General features: G+C 40.7%; 3 protein-coding genes across 3 annotated transcripts in view; all 3 read right to left on the bottom strand.

Moving 5' to 3' along the window:
- Positions 1–1,449: 1,449 nt before the first annotated feature.
- Positions 1,450–26,679, bottom strand: part of psmb8a (proteasome 20S subunit beta 8A) — a 339,256-nt gene continuing 314,026 nt past the window's right edge. Inside the window, exon 6 of the mRNA XM_076302012.1 lies at positions 1,450–1,625. Within this exon, the coding sequence (XP_076158127.1) occupies positions 1,537–1,625 (89 nt within the window). The 3' untranslated portion in view covers positions 1,450–1,536. The remainder of the gene's footprint in view (positions 1,626–26,679) is intronic.
- On the bottom strand, positions 17,593–22,418 carry LOC143140440 (death domain-associated protein 6-like). The gene is made up of 10 exons (XM_076301348.1): positions 22,309–22,418; positions 21,341–21,555; positions 20,616–21,002; positions 20,244–20,375; positions 19,883–20,003; positions 19,537–19,715; positions 19,120–19,264; positions 18,452–18,553; positions 18,289–18,317; positions 17,593–18,107 (listed from the first exon to the last, which is right to left on the bottom strand). The coding sequence occupies exons 2-7, from the start codon at positions 21,542–21,544 to the stop codon at positions 19,124–19,126; spliced, it is 1,164 nt and encodes a 387-aa protein (XP_076157463.1). The 5' UTR covers positions 21,545–21,555; positions 22,309–22,418; the 3' UTR covers positions 17,593–18,107; positions 18,289–18,317; positions 18,452–18,553; positions 19,120–19,123.
- Positions 22,729–26,388, bottom strand: LOC143140872 (tapasin-like). The gene is made up of 8 exons (XM_076302001.1): positions 26,211–26,388; positions 25,740–25,928; positions 25,209–25,457; positions 24,700–25,059; positions 24,096–24,419; positions 23,528–23,629; positions 23,360–23,388; positions 22,729–23,187 (listed from the first exon to the last, which is right to left on the bottom strand). The coding sequence occupies exons 1-8, from the start codon at positions 26,272–26,274 to the stop codon at positions 23,176–23,178; spliced, it is 1,329 nt and encodes a 442-aa protein (XP_076158116.1). The 5' UTR covers positions 26,275–26,388; the 3' UTR covers positions 22,729–23,175.

Here is a 26,679-nt window from a genome sequence, read left to right on the forward strand (position 1 = left end):
CTAAAGACAAGAGAATACACTATGTTGACCTTCATAAGTTAGGAATGCTTGTGAGAAAATACTGTAGGTACTCAGCTGAAAATGCCCATATGGCAATAATAATAATAAAAAAAAGGTCTATTCAACTGGAACTGTGACAAACTTCCCGGGACAAGAAGCGCTATTTATTTTGCACTTACGCACAGTGAGGATGATAGTAAGAGAGGAAAAGATCTATACGAATCACAGCTGTACAGTTACTATACAGAAAACCAAGTCTCCAAAAGTGGCTGGGGTATGCTAGATGCTACCGTAACATGTTCTATGGTCAGGTGAAATAAAAAGGTACGTTTTTGGTAACAAAGACTCAAGGTGGGATTGGCGTAGAGGCATAAAGGATAAAGGAGCTATAACGGATAATTACATAGCTGGAACCATGCAGTTGCGACACAAGTGTTTTCCTAAACCATAGATCGGGCTCATAGTTTGGAGGGTAAGTTTAAGCAGTTAGTATATCCCAGCTAGCCGCCATCATCTGTAAAAATGGTCTGATGTGCTCGCTTCTGGACCCATTTTCACACACAAGCCAATTAGGTGCCACATTTCAGAGGGCCACAAATTATACAAAGAAAGTTGAGTAGTTCAAATAAAGCTCTCGACTTTTGGTTGAAGCATTGTTCTGGAGATGTTCATGTCTAAGACGTCACTGATGTCAGTTATTTGACATTAATATGTTCCTCTCTGTAGCATGCCTCAGACAGGTAAGGATATATAAATATTTTGCAAATGGATGAGCATTTAGAATACAATATCTTATTAGGCTACTAAGGTTGTAATGTCATCCAACCTTTTTTGCACTTCCCTTTAGGGGCTCCATATCTTTGCAATGTGCTTTTAATGTTATTCCTTTTTGTAGGTCACTTTGGATAAAAATGTCTGCTAAATAAATACAGTACATGTAATGTAATATAATATTTGAGCAGCCTATTCAAAGTACTCTTGTCTATAAACTACCATTTAAACATTATGATCCTTTCAGACAGTAATATTATTATTTTTGGGTAGCTGATAGATTAAGCCAACTGTGGACTTAGGCTGGTGCAGCTACCATCAGTCTCAGGAACTTCAATCAAAATGCAGAGATGCCCGCCTAATGTATTACTTTCTTTGGTCAACTGTTTACCAGGGCGTTTGTGAATCATCATGTAAATATTCTAGAAGATTCTTTGAATCTGAACACTGCAAATGCTTATAAGATCGGGTGTGATGTGGTAGTGGTATGAAATTATTTAAAGACTGTCTCAGTCTGAACCAGATTAAGGATTTATTATTCCTACTTGTGCATCTCAACACCATTTATTATCATTTTACAGAACCATTCACATACTTTGTTTAATACAGTACTTGAATTATGGATTATGGTACTCAATCCCATCTGAGGAAAACACACAATGTTAAACAACACAAGAGTTGAGAAAGTGATATTTTATTGTGAGTTGCACAGTAGTAATGACCGATGTAATGGTGTGTATATCGGTGTGGACTGGTTTGTAACATTTAGAACATCCCCTTCCTGTAGCGATGGATGAGCTCCGACACATCCTCCTGGCACACCTTAATCCAGCCATCTTCCTGCATGTGGTACACTGCACAGACAGACAAAGGCAACATTTTAATAGTCATGCAGTTATATCTGTTTGCTTTGTTTTGTTTGTTTTTCCCTTTCCCTCTGGTTCATGTCATATTAACGATCTGGTTATACTATGCTGCGCACAAAATGACCAAAACAATAATAAGCATCTATTTTTAAATCTAAATTTAGATGAAGATTAAATTATCCTCTCTGATTAACTGTCATATTAGGAGACTCACTGTTAACCACTCCACCAGAGTAGGCGTCTCTGTGTGTGGCATGGGTAATACCCCGTAGGCCCAGCTCATAGGCCTCCTCTACAGTCATGTCCTCATGGTAGCCACTGTCCACCACGCCGTACGCATAGCCATTTCCACAGCCTGTGGAGAATATGCGTCCAAAGAGGCGGGTACCATTATCATCCACATAGTAGAGACCCGGGCCCTATGGACACAAAAACATACATACACAATGTGGGGGCCATTAGCTATTGTTGATGTTGTGGTGGTGGTCTACACTAGAGGGCAGTGTGCTTGTGTTACAGTAGCTAGGTCATAGGTCACGGTGGCACAGGCGCGCCAGGTAATTAATTCACAGGTGTAGCGGGTGGGTAATGATGCTAGGGTGGTGGGGAGATCGCACGTTTTTTAGCGCTGGCACGCCACAGCTAGATTAGCCCTCACGTTTGCATATCTGAACTGTGTAACCTACATTCGCTATTAAATGGGAACACCACCCAAAGGATTCTAAACATTGTGGACTTCAACTTTATTCAAAGTGGACAGGCCTATAGTGCGTCAAAAACAGGATCTAGCTCTCACCCTGCCGATTGTCTGATTTGTGTTAAGACAGTCACTACACATAAAATTACAGAGATGCAGAAACCACCTTAATATGATAATAATACAGGGGTGCTGTAGTGCAAGTGGCTGCACATTTGACTCTGGTTTGAATCTGACCCATGGTTATTTCCCAATCATAAAAGCCCAAGAACTATGATGACAATATGGAACTATTTCTGTATGATTTACATACCAGTATATAAATCAATGTAAGCACAGTGACAGAACACTATATTTAGATCAACTTGAAATAATGTATGTGATTGTGTATTCTTTTGTTTTATACAGTACAGTATGTGTCAGTTGTTTCATCCTCTTGCAAACACACACGCTCACACACACATTCTCTCTCTCTCTCACACACACACACATACATACACACTCTGTGTGAGCCATACCTTTTTGTCCCATCCACAGATCATGCTGCCCACTGAGAGACCCATGCCTCTGTAACACAGCATCATATTGCACAGCAGCTTAGAAGCAGCAGACACTGAGATCCTCTCCTTATTGCGGAGCTTATAAAGCCTGAGACACAATGTATCAATATATCAAGACACAATATACCGCAAAGTATAATTATGGTCATTCAAAGCATTAAATAATTATTAAATTATAATATATTATAGCTGTGAAAATGAATTCAACACTGGATTCAGTTAAGACCCTGATTGTGGAAGACGGTAAGAACCAACACCACAAAATTCAGCAGTTACTGATGGAACATTGCCTTGTTACATGTTGTTTTGGTGTTAGTGAATTTGGTATAAAGGTAATTTCTGTAACCTTAAATGCGTTATGATGAACCAAACCTGGCTTCTAGCCTCGCAATCCCAGCCGTAAGGATATTCTTTACCAACCTGATGCTCTCTCGTGTTCTCTATTCAATTGTTTATCAATTTTAATTATGCTTTCTGTCGTTGAGTTCATCACCATTGCCCATGGACTTATTATTGATGTGGTCTTTGTTTGTGTCTAAATGAAGTGCTTTGAGTAGCCTCTGTGCTGGAAAATGGCCTATATATATACATTTACCATACCTTACCTTACCTATGCTAGAAACAGAAGATCATTCAAATGCAACTTTCAGTTGCAACCCTAGTTTATAGAACAGAACTTGGGGAAATATTTTCATGATAGAAGGAACATAATTCATGAGAACATTGATCTGTCTCTGTCAGAACACATTCATCAGTATGATTTATTCAGTATTTATTCAGATTTGTAGGCCCTGTGATGCATCTTGTAATTCTGTCAAATCAGTGCTGTTCTCCTTCAAGGTCTTCATACACAGTATTGTTCTGTACAGACAGGGGGAATGATTGATCATTCAGTAGTTGCATTTTATAGGCCTGTGAGCTATTCATTTCCTGGGCTTATTGTAGGATGTACAGGGTCATATGTGTGCATTTAGTGCTGTGCTGTTGCAGAGGTGATTTACATAAGCCTTTTTCCTGTAGGCAATATCCTTGGTATCATCATTGGCTGTGTTGTCGCTGCTGCTGTCGTGATTGGTGTGATTGTCGCCATTGTTATTAAGAAGAAAAAATCCAGATATCAACCCTTTTAGTGAAAAACGAGGCACGGGAAGAAACACCGGGGTCATCTGGGCCAGGCCCAACACTCGCCAGTGGGCGAAAGCCCAGTGATAAACCTCTCAGACAAGGTACTTACTACACATCAACTCTCTGTACTTTCTAAAGGATTGAGCTTTGTTCCCACATGTGAAGTAGACACTTTTGAAGTTAAAACAGACTTGTACCGTTTTTTCAGAAAGATCAAGTTAAGATATATGTTTGGGGACTGTAAAACACAAAATGAATCCAATCCATCTCCTTTTAAAAAAAGAAGTAAATTCAATCCTCTATGTCCAAACCCTTCAATTCAAACCTTCTGCAGAATTGTTGAGGGAGAAATTATGGAGAAAAATGAAAATAATGCCCATCTCTCAAACATCAGCCCTGATGAGAAATTGGCTATTCAGGAACTTTCCAGGGACACTGACATCATCATCAAACCGGCAGATAAGGGCGGTGCGATCGTCTTGCAGAACATGACTGATTATAAGAAAGAAGCCTATCGCCAACTTAATGATGATGAATTCTATAAAAAACTTAAGGCAAATCCAACCTCAGACTTTCAGAAGAAGATCACCAATGTTACTGACAATGCTTTGAGAATGCACTGGATATCTAAAGATGAACATTGCTTTTTGAATTGTAAACATCCTGTGACCCCTATGTTTTACATGCTTCCAAAAATTCATAAAAGCCTGGTTAATCCAAAGGGAAGACCTATTGTGGCTAGCAATGACTCTCTGTTAGAACCCTTGTCCAATTTTGTTGATTATTACATCAAGCCATATGTCAGCAAACTTCCTTCTTATGTTAAGGACTCTACTGATGGTATCAATAAAATCTCAGAAATAAGTGAGTTACCTGCAGACATCTTATTAGTAACATTGGATGTGGAAAGCTTATATACAAATATATCCCATGAAAGGGGACTGGATGCCTTGGGATTTTATCTTCAAGATTGTACAGACCTCCCTCCAAGTTCATTTATTATTGAATTGGCCTCCCTAGTCCTTCAGTTACATTTTTTCTCATTCATAGGGGAATTCTACCTACAACTGAAGGGAACATCTATGGGCTCTACATTTGCCCCAGACTATGCAAATCTGTATGTTGGATTTTTCAAGCAGAAATTTGTCTATAATCCAGATATCAACCCTTTTAGTGAAAAAATCCTCAAATGGTACAGATACTTAGATGATGTTTTTTGCCTATTTCAAGGTACAAGCGAAGAATTAGGGGCATTTGTTTCATTTTTGAATGGTTGTAATTCTGATTTGAAGTTTACTTTGGAATATGATTCATTAAGAGTTTCTTTTCTAGACATGTGGATTGAGCTAAGTAATGGTAGCCTTACTACTACACTGTATAAAAAAGAAACTGACCGCAATACCTTCCTTTTAGCTACGAGTGCCCACCCCAGAGCCTTAAAAAATGGCCTACCAAAAAGTCAATTTTACAGGTTGCGCCGACTATGCTACTCTGATGAAGATTTTAAAGAGAAAGCAGTAGAAATGAAACAGCGCTTCCTAGAAAGAGGCTATACAGCCAAGGGCGTCGTAGTGGGGGGGACAAGTGGGAATAAATTACCCGGGCCCCAAGTGGGGGGAGGGCCCCTAAGGAGTTGAATTTTATTTTCCTTAATAATAAATAATTTCCTTAATTTAAAGATCTTAATAAATGTTATTAACTAATATAGATGCAAATATTTCGGGTAAATGCATCAGTTGATTGATGTATTAAATTGTGTCCAAGCCAACATTGTTTGAGGGCAGGCACCCTCTCCCTTGCGCGTAATGGTTCAGTCCGCCTTCCCCTCCTAGGCGCATTTTTGAAGTAACGTTCATTCTGCCGAAGCGGCAATGCAGACGGTCAAGGTGTGAAGATGTTTAAGTCTAAGAAAACTAAATCCGGTTCCCAGAAAAGAAAAGACAGGCAAGAAAGGGAGAAAAAAAGAAATGAGGGAAAACAAGTGTTAACAGCCTTCTTTCCCAAGAAAGGTGAGCCCAATGTGAAAGCAATAGTCTACAAATGAAATGAACTCCTGAAGGTTACAAAACACTCCAATACCACCGCGAATCCGCGATTATCAGTGCTAAAACAGCATTAACACAAAATTAGAAATAACATGATGCCTGATTTATAGCCTACCACAACATTTCAATAGCCTACTAATTCGAAAATTATTATGAGCTAGCTTAACTTAGTAGGCTCAATGTTATATAGGTTCATGAGGAAAGGCTGTCAAATTAGTAGCAAAGCTAACTTGTGAAACGCATCACACTCAGTTTCAGTGAGATTAACAATGAGTCAGGATAGATTGAACAGCCTTGCCCTTCTCTCCATTGAAGGATTCATCAAGGATTTTGCCACCAAAAAGACCCGTCAGTGGGCACTAACTGGAGTGTAAATTTCAGTGTTTAGCACTTTGTGGAAGTCTTTTTTTTTAATGATTTTTTTTTCTTTCATTGAAATTAAGCATTTTGTTAATGTGGCATTTTTCTTTAATATGCTCCTTGATAGATAGCTCTCTTCAGCCAAAAGTGTTCAATTTGTATAGATAGCTGTTCTCTCAGTCAAAAGTGTTCAATTTGTATAGATAGCTGTTCTCTCAGCCAAAAGTGTTCAATTTGTATAGATAGCTGTTCTCTCAGCCAAAAGTGTTTTCATTCATTTCATGTTCTAGCTTTTAAACATTCTTCAAATAAAACAGAAATTCAGTGAAGTCTTGGGTAATAAGATTATTTTCTGTTATACAGTACATATAAGAGTTGTTAGATTAATTCAATGTGTGATTAGATAGTAGTTAGTTGTGAACCTCATGCTTCATGCTTACAGCCGGTGGTTGGTTGGTTGGGGGGGGGGGGGGCCCATGGCCACCACTTGTGCATAGGGCCCAGAATTTGGTGCTACGCCCCTGTATACAGCTCAATGTGTTGATGAAGCGTATGATGTTGCACTCTCTAAGTCTAGAGCTGACCTTTTGAAAAAAAGTATTAAAAAGGAAAAGCACTTCTCAGTTCCTTGTATCACTACCTATACTCCTCAGGCTCACATTATTAAAAAAAACATTCAAAAACATTGGCACATTTTAGCCACAGATCCAGCCCTGTCCAAAATCTTTCAGGATCCACCTCTTTTTGTTCATAAAAGAGGCTCTAACCTACGCAACAAACTTATTAAAGCCTCTATTTTGCCCCCCCTAAATAGGCACTGCTAGCCCCAGTCAAACCTGGGAACTATCCCTGCGGGAATTGTGCCCAATGTCATAATTCAGAGAAAACAAATTCATTTAAACATCCTCTAACTGGAAAGACATTTAAAATCAAGGGAGTTATTACATGTAATACAAAAAATGTAATTTATTTGTTAAAATGTCCATGCAATAAAATGTACATTGGTAAAACTACCCGTCTATTTAAACAAAGAATAAGCGAACACAAAAGTTCAATTAGACGGAGAGATGAAAATTATCCAGTCGCTTGCCATTTTAATGATTGTTCACATCTTATCTCCTCCCTTAGATTCCAAGGTATAGAGCAAGTATTTTTACATAGAGGGGGTGATGTTGACAGAAAGCTCTGCCAACGAGAGCTTTTTTGGATCCATACTTTGGAGACATTACAACCTTTGGGCCTAAATGAAGATTTCGATATGAGTGTATTCCTATAAACAATGAAATGTGTTTTATGCTTTGTTTTTATGACGGCTGAAGCCTGATGTGTACATTGCATTGATTTGTTTCTTGTTTCCTGTTTTTAGATAAGCTTCATTGTCTATCTATGGACTGCATTTCCCATGATGCTTTTTTGGATGTCATGACTCTGTAAAAGACTACAATTCCTAGAATGCACTGAAACTGACACAGGTGTCATGAATCAATGATTATATGAAACCTCATGCACTGTTTCACTTATATGTGCTTTACTCTGCCTGAAGAAGGTCATCTGACCAAAAGCTTGCACATAGAGTAAAAACCTGTTTGCAAAGACTTGAGTGTGCGGATTTTTCTTTATTTTTCATTGAATTACTTGCTAATCCAGCACCTCAACAGATGAGCGGTGATTTTTTTGACTTTTTTACCAACTTGAGATGTTAAAACTTCTGAGAATAACTTTTATTTGATATTTTGATAAAATATTGGTCATCAATCTCTTGCTGTTTACATGTTTGCATCTTTGTAACACAGTAATACTGCATGTATTTGAAGAGAAGGCTTTTTCTTTATTATCATCAAAATGAATTAGAAAAGAACATACAAGTTTTAAAATCTCAGTTATGAGATGTGGTCAATAATTTTTGTGGCGATCACATTTATTTATCTGATATCCTTTTGTCAGTGGCGTAACTATAGTAGGTGCAGCAAGTGCAGTCGCACCAGGGCCCGTGACCTCCCGGGGCCCGTCGCTACCCCCGCCTGCCTCCTTTTTTTGAAAATGTTAGAGCACGGAGAGTGAAGCGTCACTTTGACGAACTATCGGAAGATGAGCGCTTAACCGATGCAGAGAGATACTTTAATGCAACTCTGGACATCACAATCAGTCAGCTCTCCCAAAGATTTGCAAGTATGCGGGAAACTTGTCATGTGTTTGAGTCTTTACGTCATGACCCTTCAACTTGCAGGTGATGATAAACTGCTTGAAAAGGCAAGACGTTTGTCAGACCATTATAGCAGGGACATTGCACCGACATTCCCAACACAACTCCTCTCATTCAGGTCTTGCTTTAAAGCAGAGATTTCAGAGGAGTCATCTATTTTTCAACTTGCCAAAATGCTGGTGGTAGATTATGACAGTGTAACATCCACATTCGGGTACGTCTCTGCACCGATGTTGTTTCTGACATTGCCTGTGACTGTGGCAACAGCTGAGCGATCTTTTTCCAAACTCAAACTTATTAAGACCTACCTAAGGAGCAGCATGGGGCAGGAGAGGCTCAGTGGGTTAGCTATCCTGTCCATTGGAGAGCCAGCATTAAATATTGGGAACATCGTTGACGATTTTGCACAACAAAAAGCTTGTAAGATGGCCTTCTTCTAATGGCCTAATTCAAGCATATTGGGGATTGTATGAATATGAATGATTTTATTTGGTTTCTGCACGGTTAAATAAGTTAGGCTACATTAAGTTTTGTTTCTGCGCAGTGCGAGTTTATAAGCAAGCAAGCTACTTCGGTGCCTCAGGCCCTTTGCATAAACAATTGAAGTCACCCTTAATGTGTATTGCATTTATCAGAGCTAATTCATCCTGGGCCAAAGCATATCGGTATGGGGCCCGCGTAGTGCTCTCGCACCTGGGCCCACCATTGGTTTGTTACGCCACTGCCTTTTGTGTAATTTCTCTGTAGGACTTGAGTGTGGTAACTGCTGAATGTGAAAAGTGAGGAGCAATGAAGAAGGATATGCAAATCAACAAACAGATTTCTGTCTATATGCAACATCCTACAATGGTTATATCCATGATCTGGGTATAATGTTAGATTTTATGTCTATTCATCCAGTTTTTAGCAATAACTCATCCTTTTCTCAAATCTGCTGTACAAACAAAATAAATTCTAGTGGCAGTCAAATCTGTTCTATTGGTGTGAAGAGTATTGATTTGAATATAATAGTAGGCATTGTGGTTTCTTAAATTGTATTGTGTTGGTGTGCAGTTGCTGTTTCTTTGTATTGCTTTGTACAATGTGTTTTTTAATATATTTGTTTCACCATTTGAACATATTTAACTGGTGATGGGAAGTGGGCAATTCTTGATTCTAGGGTGAAACCCCCTTATTAGACATATTCTGGGTGAAACAAAGATCCATTTTTTTCACCTTTATTTTCATGTAGTCAATAAACAGATTGACTACATATAGACTTGATTCACAAACAAACAAATTTAGAATTGTGTTAAAAATTGATATTGTAGATACTGCTGTCATTAATTGAAATGTTTTACAAAAAATAAAATCTACCAAATTGGAAGACCTGTCTTATCTGTTATATGTAGTGTAAAAAGTGCAGTCAACAATTCTAATGCAGTGCATGCATATCTATTATTAATGCCTTAAAGGTTGTATCAGCGATTTCAGGCCCAAAAAAGCCCAAACATAAATGATCACATGCATAATCTTTCCTAACGATCCCCTAGCTGTCTGCCCCATAAGCAGGCCGTCAAAAAAATGCAACGAAACAGCCGTGTCCACCCAACTTCCGGGCGTCGAATGTCTATGGGAAATAACATGGCGTTTCGAAATATGTCTGTCAAACATCTGTAGGTGGCGAAGAGGAATGTTTAGGAGACAGACTATCGTAAATCCTCAAATTATGTCTGGGGTCTTTTATTTAGGCCGCGCAAAGCACAGCACCTTTATTTGGTGCATGGCTTGTACTGTTTGATTATATTGCTAAATATCGGGACTGATGACCACTGAAATCTGTGGGGTATTTGATGGTTCACTATTAAGTTTCATCAGAGCCCGTCTACGGACTCCGTATTAAGTCCCATTGTACCGAATTTTGGTTGCAGTTCCACCAAAGTTCCACTGGGGGCGATCGCCATGAGTGCAAAATGAATGGGAGACAGACATTCTCTGGTTTCATGTATGAAAGGGTGTCGGGATTTCCATACGCTCAGACCCGGCGCTAGGGGGGGGGGGTGGCGGGGGCAAAAGGGGGCGGTGCCCCCTCAAATAAAATCTGTGCCCCCTCCATTGTGAACACCATACTGTATTACGTTTCTATTTTGTTGTTATTTCACGTAGATATAGTCTTCTTTCGTTAGTTAGGCTACATGCAGCGGCATAAAACTCACACAGCCAACTCTCCTTGCCCCGGTCTCACACACACACACAATAGAGACTCTACTCCGTGGCCTAGGCTAGCCTCATAAGCGGGGGTGCGGGTCCCACCTTTGGCCAAATCTATCTTGCTGAATTGTTATAAACATGCTTTTTTGTACTGATTGCTGGGAGGGGGAGGGGGGGATGCTACTAAAGATGCCGCTGGTCTAGTGCGCTGACAAAGGGAGCTCGTCATGCCTATGCTGTAAATTAAATAGCCCGCAACAGGCACTCTCCCTATCACACACTGTTGCGTTTTAAAAGCGAAACTGATGCCACAACTGTACTGGGTTTGCTGAAGTGACCTAGGCTACAGGCTGCATTTATTACAGAAAATCAAGCAACATAGCAAGTAGGCCTAGTCTACACTATTTAGAGACAGGAGCTTAAGTTTACTGCGACAACAGCTGTCACTAATTCACATCGTCGTAGGCTGTGAAAGTAATTGTGGTGAATAATTACTTAATATTAATCTTAGACTGGCGAACTTCAGGAAAAACTCAGGAATCAAGTTTTATTCTGTTACAGGCAGAGAGGGTACAAAAAAAGGTCTATGGTCTATGTAGGCCTAGCCCAGGCCTGAAAGGCCTAGGTTGGCCTGTAGCCAGCTTCTCCTCTCTCTCTCTCAGTTCTCCATGTCCTAATCTTGTGTCTTACAATGCAAGTTAATCACTTTTGTATGAGTTAAACAAAGAGGAAAATGGCGCCAAAACAATCCCACATGATTGGTTCTCCAGTTGGTATCAGACACACCTACTCACACACCTATTTCACACCTATCCATTCTTATCAGAATAGCATTAGGAGAGACATCATATATATCAGAAATATCACTTATAGAATGTTCCAAACATTCTCACAATCAAATCATTACAATCCTTGCACTGAGACTATAAGAATGATACCAAACATGAATACATTTACATTTCATGACACATGGATACATTATATCAACAAGACATCCCTTGTCTTGTAAAACTGATAGGCCTTGAACCAGCACATTAGCATTCCATTGGGGGAGGGGATGGTGTCTTTGTTTAAAACCAAGAAGAGCCGCATGGCAATTAAATTATTATTCATTTTAACCTTAAATTTATTGCTATCAGCTGCGCCGAGACTAAACGGTAAAAAAAGTTATGATAGCCTACTGGAAGCTTCTACAATGACTTTTCATTGGCAACAATATTAAACCAACCAATAAAATATTAAGAAGAGCTCTTTTATTAGTTAAATTGAAACAAGTTATTACTGGCCTTTATTTGTCGAATCTGAGGCCCGGCTATAAATAGAATCCCGGCCATAATTTGAGGATTTAGGTATGCACGTGTGCTTCAGGCATAGCCAAATCACTAATCTCTGACTGAAAGTGCACAGAACTTGTGCATTTGAGAGTGCTCTCTCGTGGCTAGACAGTAATGTTTCATGTAGGGTTAATATGAATTAATATTTAAAAACATTTTTCATATATAAGTCACACCTGACTATAAGTCGCAGGGCCAGCCAAACTATGAAAAAAAGTGTGACTTATAGTCTGGAAAATACGGTACTTTCCCTCCCTATACCATGCAAACAGAATAGTGCCGCTTCCCACGGTGAACAAGCTGACGTCGATCCAACGGCGATCCTCGTGAAGTCACGGCACCATTGTAACGGGCCCTGCCAGGCCCGGAGTGGGTAATCGGGAAAATCGGGAGAATTCCCGGTGGGCCGCTTCACTTTTGGGCCGGTCGAGGGAAACAATATTGGCATTTGTCATATTAATCTATCTTCTCTTAAAGTTGGCTACACACGTTCGCATTCTATGCCTAACACCGCAGCCTCTGCGTTGTTCTCCCCTCCCAAGAAGAGTTAATTGGTTGGGTCCATATAGCCCGTCTTTCCTAAAAAGTTTTCTCAGATACCAGCCGGGCCGGCCCTACCGTAGTGATAAGCGTCAGGGAGGATGGATGGTAGAAAGATGCCATGAGGGACTGAAAAGGCCAGGTAAAAAAGACGAAAAGTATTGGAGGGAAATGCTGCCAAATGTGCCATGCTTCCAAAGAAGAGGACAGACATAGGCCTAAGTGGCAACTGGTAAAGAGAGATAGCCATGATTATAACGGTGTAATTGGGCTAATACTACTGGACGTTGTAGCGTTGTCAACCTATTCGCAAGTAACATATTAAATGAATTAAAATATTAGCATTTTGGTATCATCCAATATGGCTATTCATAGACTTTGCAAATATTATGCAAATATTGATAACAAAACTCAAGCTTGATCTGTGTATAGGCCTAAAAACAAAAGTAGCCTGAGCAGCAGATCAGCCAGTCCCCCGCTGAAAATGAGCCCGAAATTAACTGACTATAGGGACAAGTAGAAAGGATAATAGAGTTAACCATATGAATTAAAGTTATTTTATGGAAGAAAAGAGGTAGGCTATGACAGCAGTAGGCTACATGATCAACCTATATGGCTTGTTTGCTCAGAATTAAGTGGATGTAGTAAAGGAGCAAATCACCAAACAACAACATGATAGCTGACCCATGCAGAAAAAAAACATGTAAACAATACAGTAGTTCAATATGCCTCTTAGTGGAATTGTGGGATACATTTCAAATGCTTTATTTCTTCCTTCCTGTTTTTGTTAACTTATCAACCTATCCTTGTGGAATAATGGAATATTAGCCTATAATAAAAACTACAGGATAGTAAGAGCTGAAATGTTCCCTTATTTATCCAATTTCCACCACCACTAAAAAAGTGGGCCGGTCTTGGGCCTGAAACTCCCGGGCTGAAAAGTGGCCCCACTGGGCCCTGGGCCCTGCGTTGTGTTCTGTGTGAGTCTGCTTTTGAAGTAAAGAATGGCCATGCACTTGTGTTCTGGTTGCTTTATTCCATCAAAGTGGAGTGTACACATTGACATAAAACAAGAAAACTTGTGACATGCAGTCTTCGTACACACAGGATATCAGTAGCCTGTTAAGAAAACAGTGTACTTAATCTAAATGCATTAAATACAAAATCACACCGTATGTATCTCAGGTTGCATGTTCACTAACATTACCTACACCCTTATGACTGCATTATAATGAATATATATGGGTTTTATAGAGTGAAAACAAATGTTCATAATGCGGCTAACAAACAAGTGTACCTTTCCTCAGATCAGCAACCGCAGACTGAGGAAAAACCCGAGAAGCCAACAAAAAAAAATTTAGTCTCTTAAAGGGGCAGTACAGGTTCACATTCTCAATGCTCTAGTCTAAAACCAATAGAGTGAAACAAAAATAAATTAGGATTTCGTGAAGCTTCATAAAGCTATTGCAAATAAATGAAATAAAGTAGTTTTTTTTACTCCGTTATACTTGACTAAAAAAAATATATGGGCAATTCCATGCAAAGGTCATCCTTACCATGGAAAAAAAAGTTGTGCATACGCAAATAGAACTGTTGTTAAAATCTTAATTTAGGTCTATATTTTATTGTTTGTAACTGATCTGATTGAATTTGATGGAGAATTACACTATTTTTACACCATAAATATGGTGTGCAACCATACCAGAAACAACATTTTTCACATGGTAATATTATACATATTTAAAAAGTGGATAAATGGACCCAAGGTTCAAACAAATTGTGTCATTTGACAAATTCCAGATTGACAAGGGAATGGTAGAGCAATGTCTATGCTCAGCTTGCCTTTAAGACCACTCCTTAGATTTGTAAGGCTTTTGTTTTTAAGTCAGCAAGTTCCATGGCCATGTCACATCCATAACGTTTTATAGGAAAAGTTTATGCTACATATACAGTGTTGATGCGACAATGTCCATAGTGTCTGTGCAAAGCTGATTTATATCAATGTAAAGTGTGATGACCAAATTGTGCCCCTTTCTTACTTTTAAAACCTTTAATGGTGCGTTATGGATGTGACATTATGAATGTTACATAATGTGAATTTACAAGACTGGAGACTTTATTATACCTCAAAGCCGATAAAATGTCTGTTCTGGTGGCATGTCAGTTTCAACGCATTTCACCTTAGTGTTTACAATTGACATTTCAAAGATTATTAGGTTGATCAAAACAACAGGGAGGCCTTGCCTAACCATTAACAAAACAAACATAATATTAAAATACCTCCAGTGATTAGCCTAGCCATAGCCTATTTTCAAGTGGCCTAATAACAAAAATCTGAACGATTATCTTCCCGTAATTGTCATACTGTTGTTGTACAGTAACTGGATTATCGTGTTAGCTGGTGAAGATGGCTGACTTTGCAGCTGGAGTTAACATAGCAACCTCCTTCTGTTGCAGATCTGTTCAGCCTGCTGTTCACGTCTGCTTAACACAGTTTAATTTTAAATGTGACGCAATATGCCAGCATGGTCCTCTGTAGTTAATACCCACAGAGTAACATGAGTAACGGCAGCAATAAACTAGATGTACCGCATAGCGGTACAAAATATGACCGCCTCTCAGTCCTGCATATTCTCTTCGCAAAAATAAATCACGCTTGTCAATTTATCTCCATCTCCTACTCCTGCAACCAGGGATGGATTACAGCACGGACCTACCGGGCCCAGGCCCAGGGGCCCAACGGGTCAGGGGGCCCTGAAGCCCAAGCCTTTGCATGGAATCATTGCCTCAATATCAACAAATCAGGATGTAGGCTATGAATCTGATTGAATTTAGTATTGGCCATCCCCAAAATGCACCAGAATACAGGAAATCACATCAAACAAGTTAAAAATGTACTGGGGGAGGACCCCCAACCCCCCCTCCCACATATACGGCAATAAGTAGGGGGCCCTTAATACATCTGGGCCCAGGGGCCCGAAAGTTCATAATCCGCCCATGCCTGCAACTCATGTACATGTAAATGAGTGTGTGCATATGTGAGTTTGCTTTTGTTTATAAGAGTGTGTCTGTGTCTGTGTGTGTGCATGTGCGTATGCGTGCCTGTGTTTGTGTGTTTATGTGTGTGTGTGTGCGTGTTTGCATGCGCACATGCGTATGCGTGCCTGTGTGTGTGTGTTTATGTGTCTGCATTCATGTGGGTGGATGTTAGTGCGTGTGTGTGCTTGCCTGTCTGTATGTGTTTATGTGTGTGTGTGCTTGCCTGTCTGTATGTGTGCGACTGTGCGTGCGTGTGTGTGTGTGTGTGTGCATGTGCGTGTGTGTGCAAGTGCGTGTGCATGTACTTTATGTGTGCAAATCACAAATGAGTGGGTATAGGTTAGGTTGATGCGGGCTCTTGAGACTAACACCATAAATATTTGGGTCTTGGGTGCAACGGTTCAGGTAGGGCTAGTTATTTAGGGGAGTGGCCACCAAGTTTTGATGTTCCCTGGTGTTTCAGTACAAGGATACAAGGAAGTTTATTGTCACTGTCAGTGTGCTGTAAGTATGTTGGGGATGTGTGTTGGAGAAGCTTCCTGATGACCCAGTAGCCCGGGAATCACTGACCAAAATTGATGGCGGTAAAAGAAAAAAAAAATATATTTTTTATATTTTAAATGACTTGTTGTCCTGATTCTTCCTGTGGATCTTAGTGGACACTGAGGAAGCAATAATTTCATCGCTAGTTTTTCATGATTACTATTTCAATTGTTTCAAATCAAAATTCACTACTTAATTATGTGGTTTATGTAGTTTGTCGAGGACTGGTTCAGACACGTCACATCCATAACGTGAAACCGTCACATCCATAACGCCAGTTTTTCCTACATAATGCATTACGAAAATGACGCATAGTTTCAAAAACACACTTTTTGTGTTCATTCAAGTCTCCTTCATGCTACATATATCATAGTTTCGGCAGTTTCCTTAAAAATTCATAGAGTTTGTAGAAAACCTGTAATCTATCACAAAAGTGTGTCCATTTCATGTCACATCCATAACTGCTGATAAAATGCCTTGTATTCTTAGGATGAAATTGATTATATGAAATTTGAGGATTTCTCAGTATTCAGAGGACAGAGGTTACATTAAAAGTTATGCAAATTAATTCACTGATACTAATTTTGCCCCCACTCTAAGGCATTTTGTTTACCAATATGAGTCCAATTGTCACATCCATAATGCTGGAACTGCCCATATATTTGAATGACTAAATATGACAGAGACTAAAAAGGACATTTCGTCACAGGACTAAGACTAAATTAAATATAGGTGACAAAATTAACACTAGTCTGCAGGCGAAGACTCCAGCGATATTTTAAGGTCATGTGACATGGTGACACGGTGGTAAGTCCCTCCCCGGCTGACAGAAGTCGGACAGGATTTCTAACCAGTATGCATTGCATCAAGTCAGATCTGAGCAGATCTGCATCAAGTCGAACAAGCCTAATGACTTAACTCCTACTGGACATTAGGGTGGCATCTTGTGTGTTAAGGGTAAGAACTGGCTTCACCCAGATTTGTGGGATTGTTCTTGACATTTGCTGTGGGAAACAGTTTCCCGGGATTGTGAATAAAGCTGCAGTCTCACACCAGTTGTCTTGGAGTAATTTTGACCACACACCCACCACAGAATCCGTGCCTGTCTACCGTCCTCTCTGTTGTGGAATCTCCCCCTAGCGTGTAAATTGAAAAAATATGTAAAAAAAAAAAAAAAAAAAGCCTACATGCATTTGTGGCCTGCTTTGTAAGTTATTTAGAGAAAGAGCTCCATTGAAAAACACATTAGGCTTAGTGTAAGATTAAACTGAACCCATTAGGATCTGCTGTGTGGTAATAAAATAACAGGAATAACTGGATTGACAACTTAACTTTATTTCAATCAAGCAAACACAAACTATTTACAATCTGACCAATGCCTTTCTGTCTGCTAATCCCCATACACACACCACCATAGAAACATAAAAGCAATCAAAATATGTACAGTTCTCCTGTCAAAGTTATTTACAAGTTTACTTTAACAGTGTCACATCACTAGCAGTACAATACACTGTCTTGGACAACAATGAATTTGACACCATAACAGTGGAATTTCAAGGGAGGTTGTGAAGAGACTGCATTTCCAAATAGTCACAATCATTCTGTATGTTCAGTTTTATTTCAAGTGCATTTGCCTACATATTCAATGTTGTCTTACTCTTTCATACCTTCACAGATTGAAATCCTTCATAACTTTGTTTTTCATCTTGTCAGCAACCCAAACAATTGGTACCGTAAGGCTGAATAAAAAAATGTCAAGCAAGAAAGCATCAGTCAGATTAGCCATTTTATGTTGTTGCATAACTGCCAGCTGGTTTCAAGGTCACTTCTCCTTCTGAAATTGAGAGACAGAACAGAGTGATTAAACATGACAAGGCAACAATGTAAATAAAGCACATGCTGATATTATAAAATAACAAATAAACTGCACTGAACTTTAAAATGACAACTTCAGACACAACTAAAGTTGATATAGAGAACATGGACAGACTGAAGACCAGTAGAGAAGAGCTTACCTTATCTTTGGTATCTCCATTGCTTGAACCTGCAGAAACAGAGTTTCATTTTAAAACAATTTAATTTTAAACGTCAGAATTATGTAGGCAGAATTAAATTCTCCTTTATATTTTGGACCTAGAATACTCAAGGCTGCCTTTGTTAGTGCAGCAATTGAAATACCTGTAGAGCTGAACGTCCAACTTAACACCTTTATCAGATCATAAAGGCCCAAGGCTACAGCGACCATCGCCATGGAGTCCTCAATAGAAGGAGCACTGACACCTAACACAGAAAAAAGAAGAGATCTGAGTGTTGCTTTGATGCATAAAAAATGTCTTGGTCTCAAAACTCTCTTAAAGATAAGCTCTTGGAATGGAGTGGAATGGAAATGTGTAAGTTTCTCCAAACTTTTGATTGGTAGTGTATATACAATATCCATTCACATGGATTGACTGGGAGGCAGGTTTGGCAGGTAAACAGTGCAGATGTAGGTGCCCGAGTGGCGCACTTGAGCTTCCTCCAGGATCAGTGATGCATTTCTCGTCTCGTGCAGGGCACTGAAGTCCAGCGCTGTGCCCGTCTCGGTGGTGTCAGCCAGCCAGTCGTTCTTGCCATCGTAGGCCAGGACCAGGCGGCCTTCGCCACGAAACTGGTAGCGCCACTCCACAGAGAAGCCCGAGCCAGAGAGCGGAGAGGAGGGGTCCACCCAGAAGCCGCAGTCCAGCATCACCTGTTCACCCAGACGAGAGCGAACAGCTGCAGTTCTACTGCTGATGCTAAGGATGACTGCGGAGGAATAGAAAAGAGACAGCTGACCATTACCTTTCTAATTTCTACTTGTGACTCACCCTCTTAAGAATGACTGGCCTGAATCTCTTCTTCAATGTCTGGGTCTGATGACACGTCATCTTCTTCGTCTTCCTCTTCCTCCTCCTCCTCTTCACCGCCACTCCCCTCCTCTTTTTCCTCCTCATCCACTTTGCCTGAATCCTGCTTGTAGGACATGCGGACAATAACAATTCAGTTATTCACAAAGCACAGGCCGATTTAGCATAAAACAGTGTGCAGAAACAAAATACACTACAACAGCTACATCAATGGAGTATGTTATGCCCTATTAAAATGATTTTCCACCACAGGGGATGACAAAACATGTGAAGGAACATCCCCAATATGTATGAGGCCAAAGATTGTGCCTCCTTATAAGTCTGTAATTCCAACCAATCATAGTTGTTAGCAAGAGTCAATCTAGTCCGCAGCCTTACTTCTTTCTTCTGATTAGCTTTCTGGCGCTTCTGCCTCTCCTCCTCCTCTGTGTCACCCTGCTTCATGGCATATTTGGTGATCACTTCCTCCAGGCTGGAGAGCGCCACCTCCCGATTGCTCCGCAGCTTACGCGCCAGGGTAGGGTCGGTGAGGGCAGGGTCTGTATCTAACGGGAGATCTAAACGACAAATGTTTACCAGGTTATTTTTTGTCTATACATCATAAACAGTCTTTAAATAATAGGACTATTTTGTAAGAGTGGGGCTGAACAAATCTTGTAGTCTCTGGATCAGTTAACCTCACAACAATCGTAACTTCATAACCACCGTAATCTCTGGTGTTTACCTACCTTCTTGTTAATTTCAGGATAACGAGTCCCTTTGTATGACACCCTCTGCTCAATGACTCTCCCTGTCAAAGAGCTACAGGTCTTCAGCTCACAGAGCTTATCGTAGATTTTCATCATCTGGAATCAAACCAAACAAAAGCACATTTAACACAACAGAGAGGCAGAGCTGCCAATAGACACAAAGAGAGAAGCTTTCAGCAGAGTAAAGACAGACTAGGGGGAATAAGGAGGCTCACAGTGATGGAGGGAAATGGACGAAAGATGAAGACAAAGAAAACGACAGGGGCAGATTGAATAAACATACAGAGAGCAAAGGAGCAAGAGAAAAGGGCATATTCGAGCAGCAGCAGAACCCACTTTTCTCTTCAGTTTGTGCTCTTGAATGTAGCTTGAGTCCTCCTCCTCCAGGTCATCCACACTGAGCTCCTTCTCTTGCAGACGCTTGATCTCATCGTTGTACACCTTCAACAGGTTCTCCAGATACGCAATCTGAACCAGGCAGTGGAGAATGAGGAAAGAGGAGTCTAATGATTAGACAATGAGCACACTTCATTAAGCTTAACCTTTCCATTTCAAAGCCATCCACATTATCAGTGTAGAAAAGTAGTTTACACTTCACAAGGTTCACAAGGTGGCATGAATAAAAAAAACTGTAGTGTTGTCTCACAAGAAATAGAGAGGAGATAATAATTTCCTGGGGTAGACAGAAATGGAGACATTTCTACAGACCTGTCTCCTGGAAGCCCGCTTAGGCTTCTTTTCTCCGTCTTCATTTGCGTCTTCACCTTGTGCTCCAGACGTCGACGGTGTCGCCTCAGCTAGACTCCCGCCGTCTGCCTCTCCCTCCGTCTTCCTTTGCGACTTCTCCTCTGCAGGAGGAAGTGTGTGAGTAGTCGACCTCCTCTTGGCCGAGTGCTGCTTGAGAACTGTGCACAGTTCATTGATGAAGACAAAGGTCTTGGCTGCGCTGGCCTGGGCCCTGGTCAGACAGCGGCCCAGAGTGTTCCGGAACTCAACGGAAGACAAGAAATCCGGCGTGGCCTTGGCGTGTTTGGCTTGCAGGAAGGTCAAAACCTCAGGGCAGTCTATAGTGTGGGGCCTACAATGTTCCACAAACTGATACAGAAAACAGGCATTAATTTGTAAACTATGACTGAGAAGAACACTATCATAATGGGTAGATTATTATATGGATAAGTCGTTTGTTAATATACCGCTCAACTGAACAAACTTTTCATCACTTATCACTTATAAATTATTATCCTGTTCCTACAGACCATCATCTCTCCAACATGAATTAGACACAACTTTGTCTTTGGACCATAGACTGTATGCTTTAGACACAATTACTCTGTCAAACTTTCATTAAGACACACCCACCAATCGTTCTGTTACCTCTTGTTTCCTCCTCTTAGTACACTACCCAGTTCGCAGTTTCTTTCAGGACCACTTACCTCCGCGAATAGCTTCTCATTCTCTTTCTGAAGGACACTTCTGTCCTTTTTCGCAGAGGCAAAGGGTGACTGGGTTATGTGTGTGGGGGTGGGCGCCTGGACATTTCTCCTGGGTTTATCAGCAGATGAACGCGAGTTGGTGGAGGATGACGGTTCGGACTTTTCTTCTTCCTCATCGTCATCTAGAATTATGATGTTTTCCATTGCCAAAGTCACTGAGAACGTATCGAAAAAAGTCAAACGATGGATCCCGATTCTTGCATAATGGCAGGATACAGGTTATCCTGGGTGTACTAAACAGCAGTGGGTTTACATGCAGTTTTTTTTGTCATTCCGATTAAACTGTTCCGATTGAGGTGTTCATATAACAATTTTGATTCCGATTGAGCCGTTATTAAATTTCTAACAGGATTAAAAGTGTCCATGTAAACGTGGCTACTGTCAATTTTTATGCTAACCTAACTCACAACCACTGTCACCAAATAATGTGCGATACACAAATATCATACTGTGCGTGACACTAACAAAACAGCATAACAAGGCGAAGGCTGCAAGTTCACATTCCGTATTTCCTTTAGGTCCTAGTGCTAGGACCTACAGGAAATTCCATTTGATGTGACTCTTGACTCCTTTAAAGAAGCTAACATTAGCATTACTTGCTAACGATAAATGGCTAAGCATCTTTATATCTCTTGGCATGATATTGCTCGCACTCTTCTTAGAAGCACACCGACACTACCACCCACATTCTTAACAATACCAATTTCTTATAAATAACTTGATACTTGATGATGGCTTGTTTGTAACGACACCCTACCAAGCTAGTTCCTTGGCTAGCATGGCTAACATTACTTCAATCTACTCCAGACCCCGGGATATTACAGGATAGTAATTCGTTGTGTATCGTACACATGTTATTACTTCACTAATCATTTTTTGTGAAACACAATTAATGGGAAATAACTTACATGTGTAGGAAAGGCAACGTTACCACGGTAGCGATCGCTAATTTACTGAAGTAGCAGCTCGCGCTCCTTCCAGGTTCTATTTTCACTTCTCAGCGCGAAACAACACAATGACACAGTCTACAAGCTCATTTACAATTCGTGGCATTTCAGTAAGGACACTAGTCATTGGCTGACACCCATTCCGTTCTTTCTTCTGTGGTATGTTTTGATCCGTGCCTGTCTACGCACTGTCGGTCGTGGAATCTCCCCCTGGCGTGTAAATTCAAAATAAAAATGAAAAACCTACCCGTGTTTGTCATGGTTGTGGCCTGCTTTGTAGGCTACATCAGTTCGAGAAAGAACTCAATTAAAAAAATATTCAATTAAGATTAAACTTCACCCATTAGGATTTGCTGTGTGGTTATAAAATAACATGAATAATTGGATTGACAACTAAACTTTATTTCAATCAAAGAAGTGGATAGGCTACAACTCAAGCGAACACAAACTATTTAGCAATGAAAATATTCTCCTGTCAAAGTTATTTACAAGTTTACTTTAGCAGTGTCACATCACTAACAGTAGCCCACTGTCTTGACCAATGAATTTGACACCTCAAACAGTGGAATTTCAAGGGAGGTTGTGAAGAGACTGCATTTAATATACACAAACATTCTGTATCTTAAGTTTAGTTTCAAATGCATTTGCATATTCAATATTTACTTACTCTTTCATACCTTCACAGATCGAAATCATTCACAACTTTGTTTTTCGTCTTTTCAACAACCCAAACAATTGGTACCGTAAGGCTGAATGAAAAAAAAATTGAGCAAGCAAGCATCAGTCAGAGCCATTTTATGTTTGCGTAATTGCCAGCTGGTTTCAAGGTCACTTCTCCTTCTGAAATTGAGAGACAGAGCAGAGTGATTAAACATTGCAAAGCAACAATGTAAATACAGCACATGCTGATATTATAAAATGACAGATAAACTGCACTGGACTTTAAAATGACAACTTCAGGCACAACTTAAGTTAATATAGAGAACATAAATAGACTGAAGACCGAGCTTACCTTATCTTTGGTATCTCCATTGCTTGAAACTGCAGAAACAGAAGTTTATTTTAAAACAATTGAATTTTAAACGTCAGAATTATGTAGGCAGAATAAAATTCTCCTTTATATTTTGGACCTAGAAAAACTGACTCAAGGCTGTCTTTGTTAGTGCAGCAATTGAAATACCTGTAGAGCTGAACGTCCAACTAAACACCTTTATCAGACCATAAAGGCCCAAGGCTACAGCGACCATCGCCATGGAGTCCTCAATAGAAGGAGCACTGACACCTAACACAGAAAAAGAAGAGATCTGAGTGTTGCTTTGATGCATAAAAATGTCTTGGTCTCAAAACTCTCTTAAAGATAAGCTCTTTCAAACACCTTAGGATGAATGCACCTGAGTGAAATATTTTAATAGGAACTAACCAACAAATTACCCTACCAGTCAAAAGTTTTCAGACACTTCAACATTCCCATTCCACCACTCCATTATAGACAGATTACCAGTTGAGATCAGTTTCATTGTTTTTTTTAATCAGGGCAGCAGTTTTCCGATTTCATTATATGCTTACATAATTGCAAAAGGGTTCTCAGCTGGTATTCCGTCTATAATGGAGTGGAATGTAATTCTCCAAACTTTTGATTGGTAGTGTATATACAATACCCATTCACATGGATTGACTTAAAGATCTCATTCCAAGTTTTCACTCCTGCATCTTTCTTATACAAGTACAGATGTAGTAACATCACCCACCAATAACATTGAGGGTCACTTTGGCCTTCCTGGTGCCCCCTGTGTGTTTGACCACACAGGTCACCTCCCCACCGCGGCCCAGTCCCAGCCTGGCTGAGTCCAACTCCAAACGACTGCTCTGGCTGTATGTGCCGTCCGAGGCCTGCTTGTGGCCAGACATACTTCCCTGGCCCAGAGAGCGTGACTGGCCATCAGCCCCAACAAACTCCCAGCCCAGCTCCAGGGAGAGGGGGACGAAGCCCGAGGCCTCGCACTGCACGGAAACCGCCTGGCCTGGCACGATGAGAGGGAGTGGAGAGGGAAAGATGGAGAGGGAAGGGGGCTCTATGTTTGGGTAGGATAGAGTAGAGGAAGTCATAATCAGAAAGAGAGAGACAGAAAAAGATTATTTAGTGTGTAAAATAAATGACTGGTGCTTTTAACATATTGATCATTACAATACTGATGGATCCATTCCAACAGAAAAACTAGCATGACAAACTAGCAATACAAACAGAATGATGAAGCAACATCAACATTAATGGGTACATTTCTACTTACAGTATATACCATATCACTATTTTGGTCTTGTTTTGGTCTGCAAAACTCAGGTTAGCATCCTCACCTACGACCTCCAGGTCAAGTGCTACCTGTGCCAGCAGGTTTGGCAGGTAAACAGTGCAGATGTAGGTGCCCGAGTGGCGCACTTGTGCCTCCTCCAGGATCAGTGATGCATTTCCCGTCTCGTGCAGGGCACTGAAGTCCAGCGCTGTGCCCGTCTCGGTGGTGTCAGCCAGCCAGTCATTCTTGCCATCGTAGGCCAGGACTAGGCGGCCTTCGCCACGAAACTGGTAGCGCCACTCCACAGAGAAGCCTGAGCCAGTGAGCGGAGAGGAGGGGTCCACCCAGAAGCCGCAGTCAAGCATCACCTGCTCACCCAGACGAGAGCGAACAGCTGCAGTTCTACTACTGATGCTGAGGATGACTGTGGAGGAATAGAAAAGAGACAGGAAGAGACACAGACAATGTTGTACGTTGTTCTATATATAGTGAAACTGTTACTGACTTTGGTCAAGTAATTGGCTTTGATGGTGTCATAGGCAATGCATTGCAGTGAAGCAGAGTATCTTTTACCTTGAGGTTCTTTGGATCCAGAGGGTGCACGCATGATGGAGGACATTACCAATTGCCCATCCAACCCTTGTGCAGCCACTGAGAACCAATCAGCTTGCAGGTGAATGGGGCTTTGGCCGGATTCAGTAAGCGAAGCAGCCCAGCGGACCATGGATGGCTGAGGCAAGAACGGGTTAATTTCACACTGTGGCTTTTGCACAGAGCCCTCTGGTGGGTGGAGGGGAACACGGCAGAAAGAAGCAGCAGGGTCTGAGAAAAAAATTATACAATATGATTAATTTTTTCCATTTTACTTTTGTTTTTCAGTTGTGTTTGACAGCTGTTTGTCAGGGAGTCCAAGTCATCAACTTGTAGTACCTAGTACTAATATCCACACCAGTCAGGTAAAGTGATCAGGAAAGAGATGACCATCAGGTTACTCCTCTCTTGCAAGCTTTTAAAAGCACAGTGTGTTTCCAAGGTACACAAATACAAACACACACGCACGCACACACACACCCGCACACAGACACTTCTCAAAGACACACTCACCAGTGACATAGTAAACCCTCGATGGGTCTATGTCTGCAGGGGGGCTTGACTGCGTAATGCTGGCATCATCGGAGTTCGTTCTGATGTACATGAGAGACTTCTCCTGTGTTACTGGTGCAGAGAAGCCCCCTCTCCCCGGCTTCTCTTGGACAAACCAGCACTCCATCACGGGACAATTATCAGACGACGCTATAACAAGAAAATATACTTCAGGTCTAGTTTAAAACACTGGGAATGCATTATAAAACGCATTACGTATTGCACGAATAGTAGTAGGCTAGGCTTAGCTCAACAGGGGTTAAGCCAATTAAAAGTAGGCTAGTCGGCTAGCCTACTTCACTCAGTGTGCATGATTTCAGTAGCTTAGGCTGGTCGTCTGAAGCTCGAAGCATTATAAATACATTTCACAGTTATTTCAGAGCATCGCAAAAGTAAGGAAATTGTACAAAACATTCAGTCCTAACGACTTACCACGTATGAAGGCTAACGTCAATGTGATAAGTAAGATCTCATAAATCATCGCATTATCGGTCATGTTTCTTTCGGTAATGTTTTTTAAGTTTTTAAGAACAACAAAATGCAATAGCACACGACAGTGCAATCTAAAAGAAAAAAGTATTAATGCGTATCGGACTCTACCGGATTTCCCCAGACTCGCGCTTTTAGTTTCATTTTAGGATATCAAACTGCCATGCGCGTACCAGAATGATAAAATACAGAAAAAAAACACTAGGGGGAGCTCTTGGTACGTGTATAACACCATAGATATATATAGAACACTAGATGTCTTACGGCGGCGTCCAGAACGTCCGCAGAGGTCGGCCATCTTACTACAGTCAAGCTTTCTGTCAGAATCTGTGGAACCTGAGGCAAACTGAGGTAAGGGCCGTGATCTGCACAAACATAAATACTCTTATCTCGCTGACATTTTGATGGATTT

This window comes from Alosa pseudoharengus, unplaced genomic scaffold (assembly GCF_046254945.1).
Source record: "Alosa pseudoharengus isolate Yale_2024_CS ecotype anadromous, Long Island Sound unplaced genomic scaffold, YU_APseudo_1.1 YU_APseudo_1.1_scf_23, whole genome shotgun sequence".
NCBI lineage: Eukaryota > Metazoa > Chordata > Actinopteri > Clupeiformes > Clupeidae > Alosa > Alosa pseudoharengus.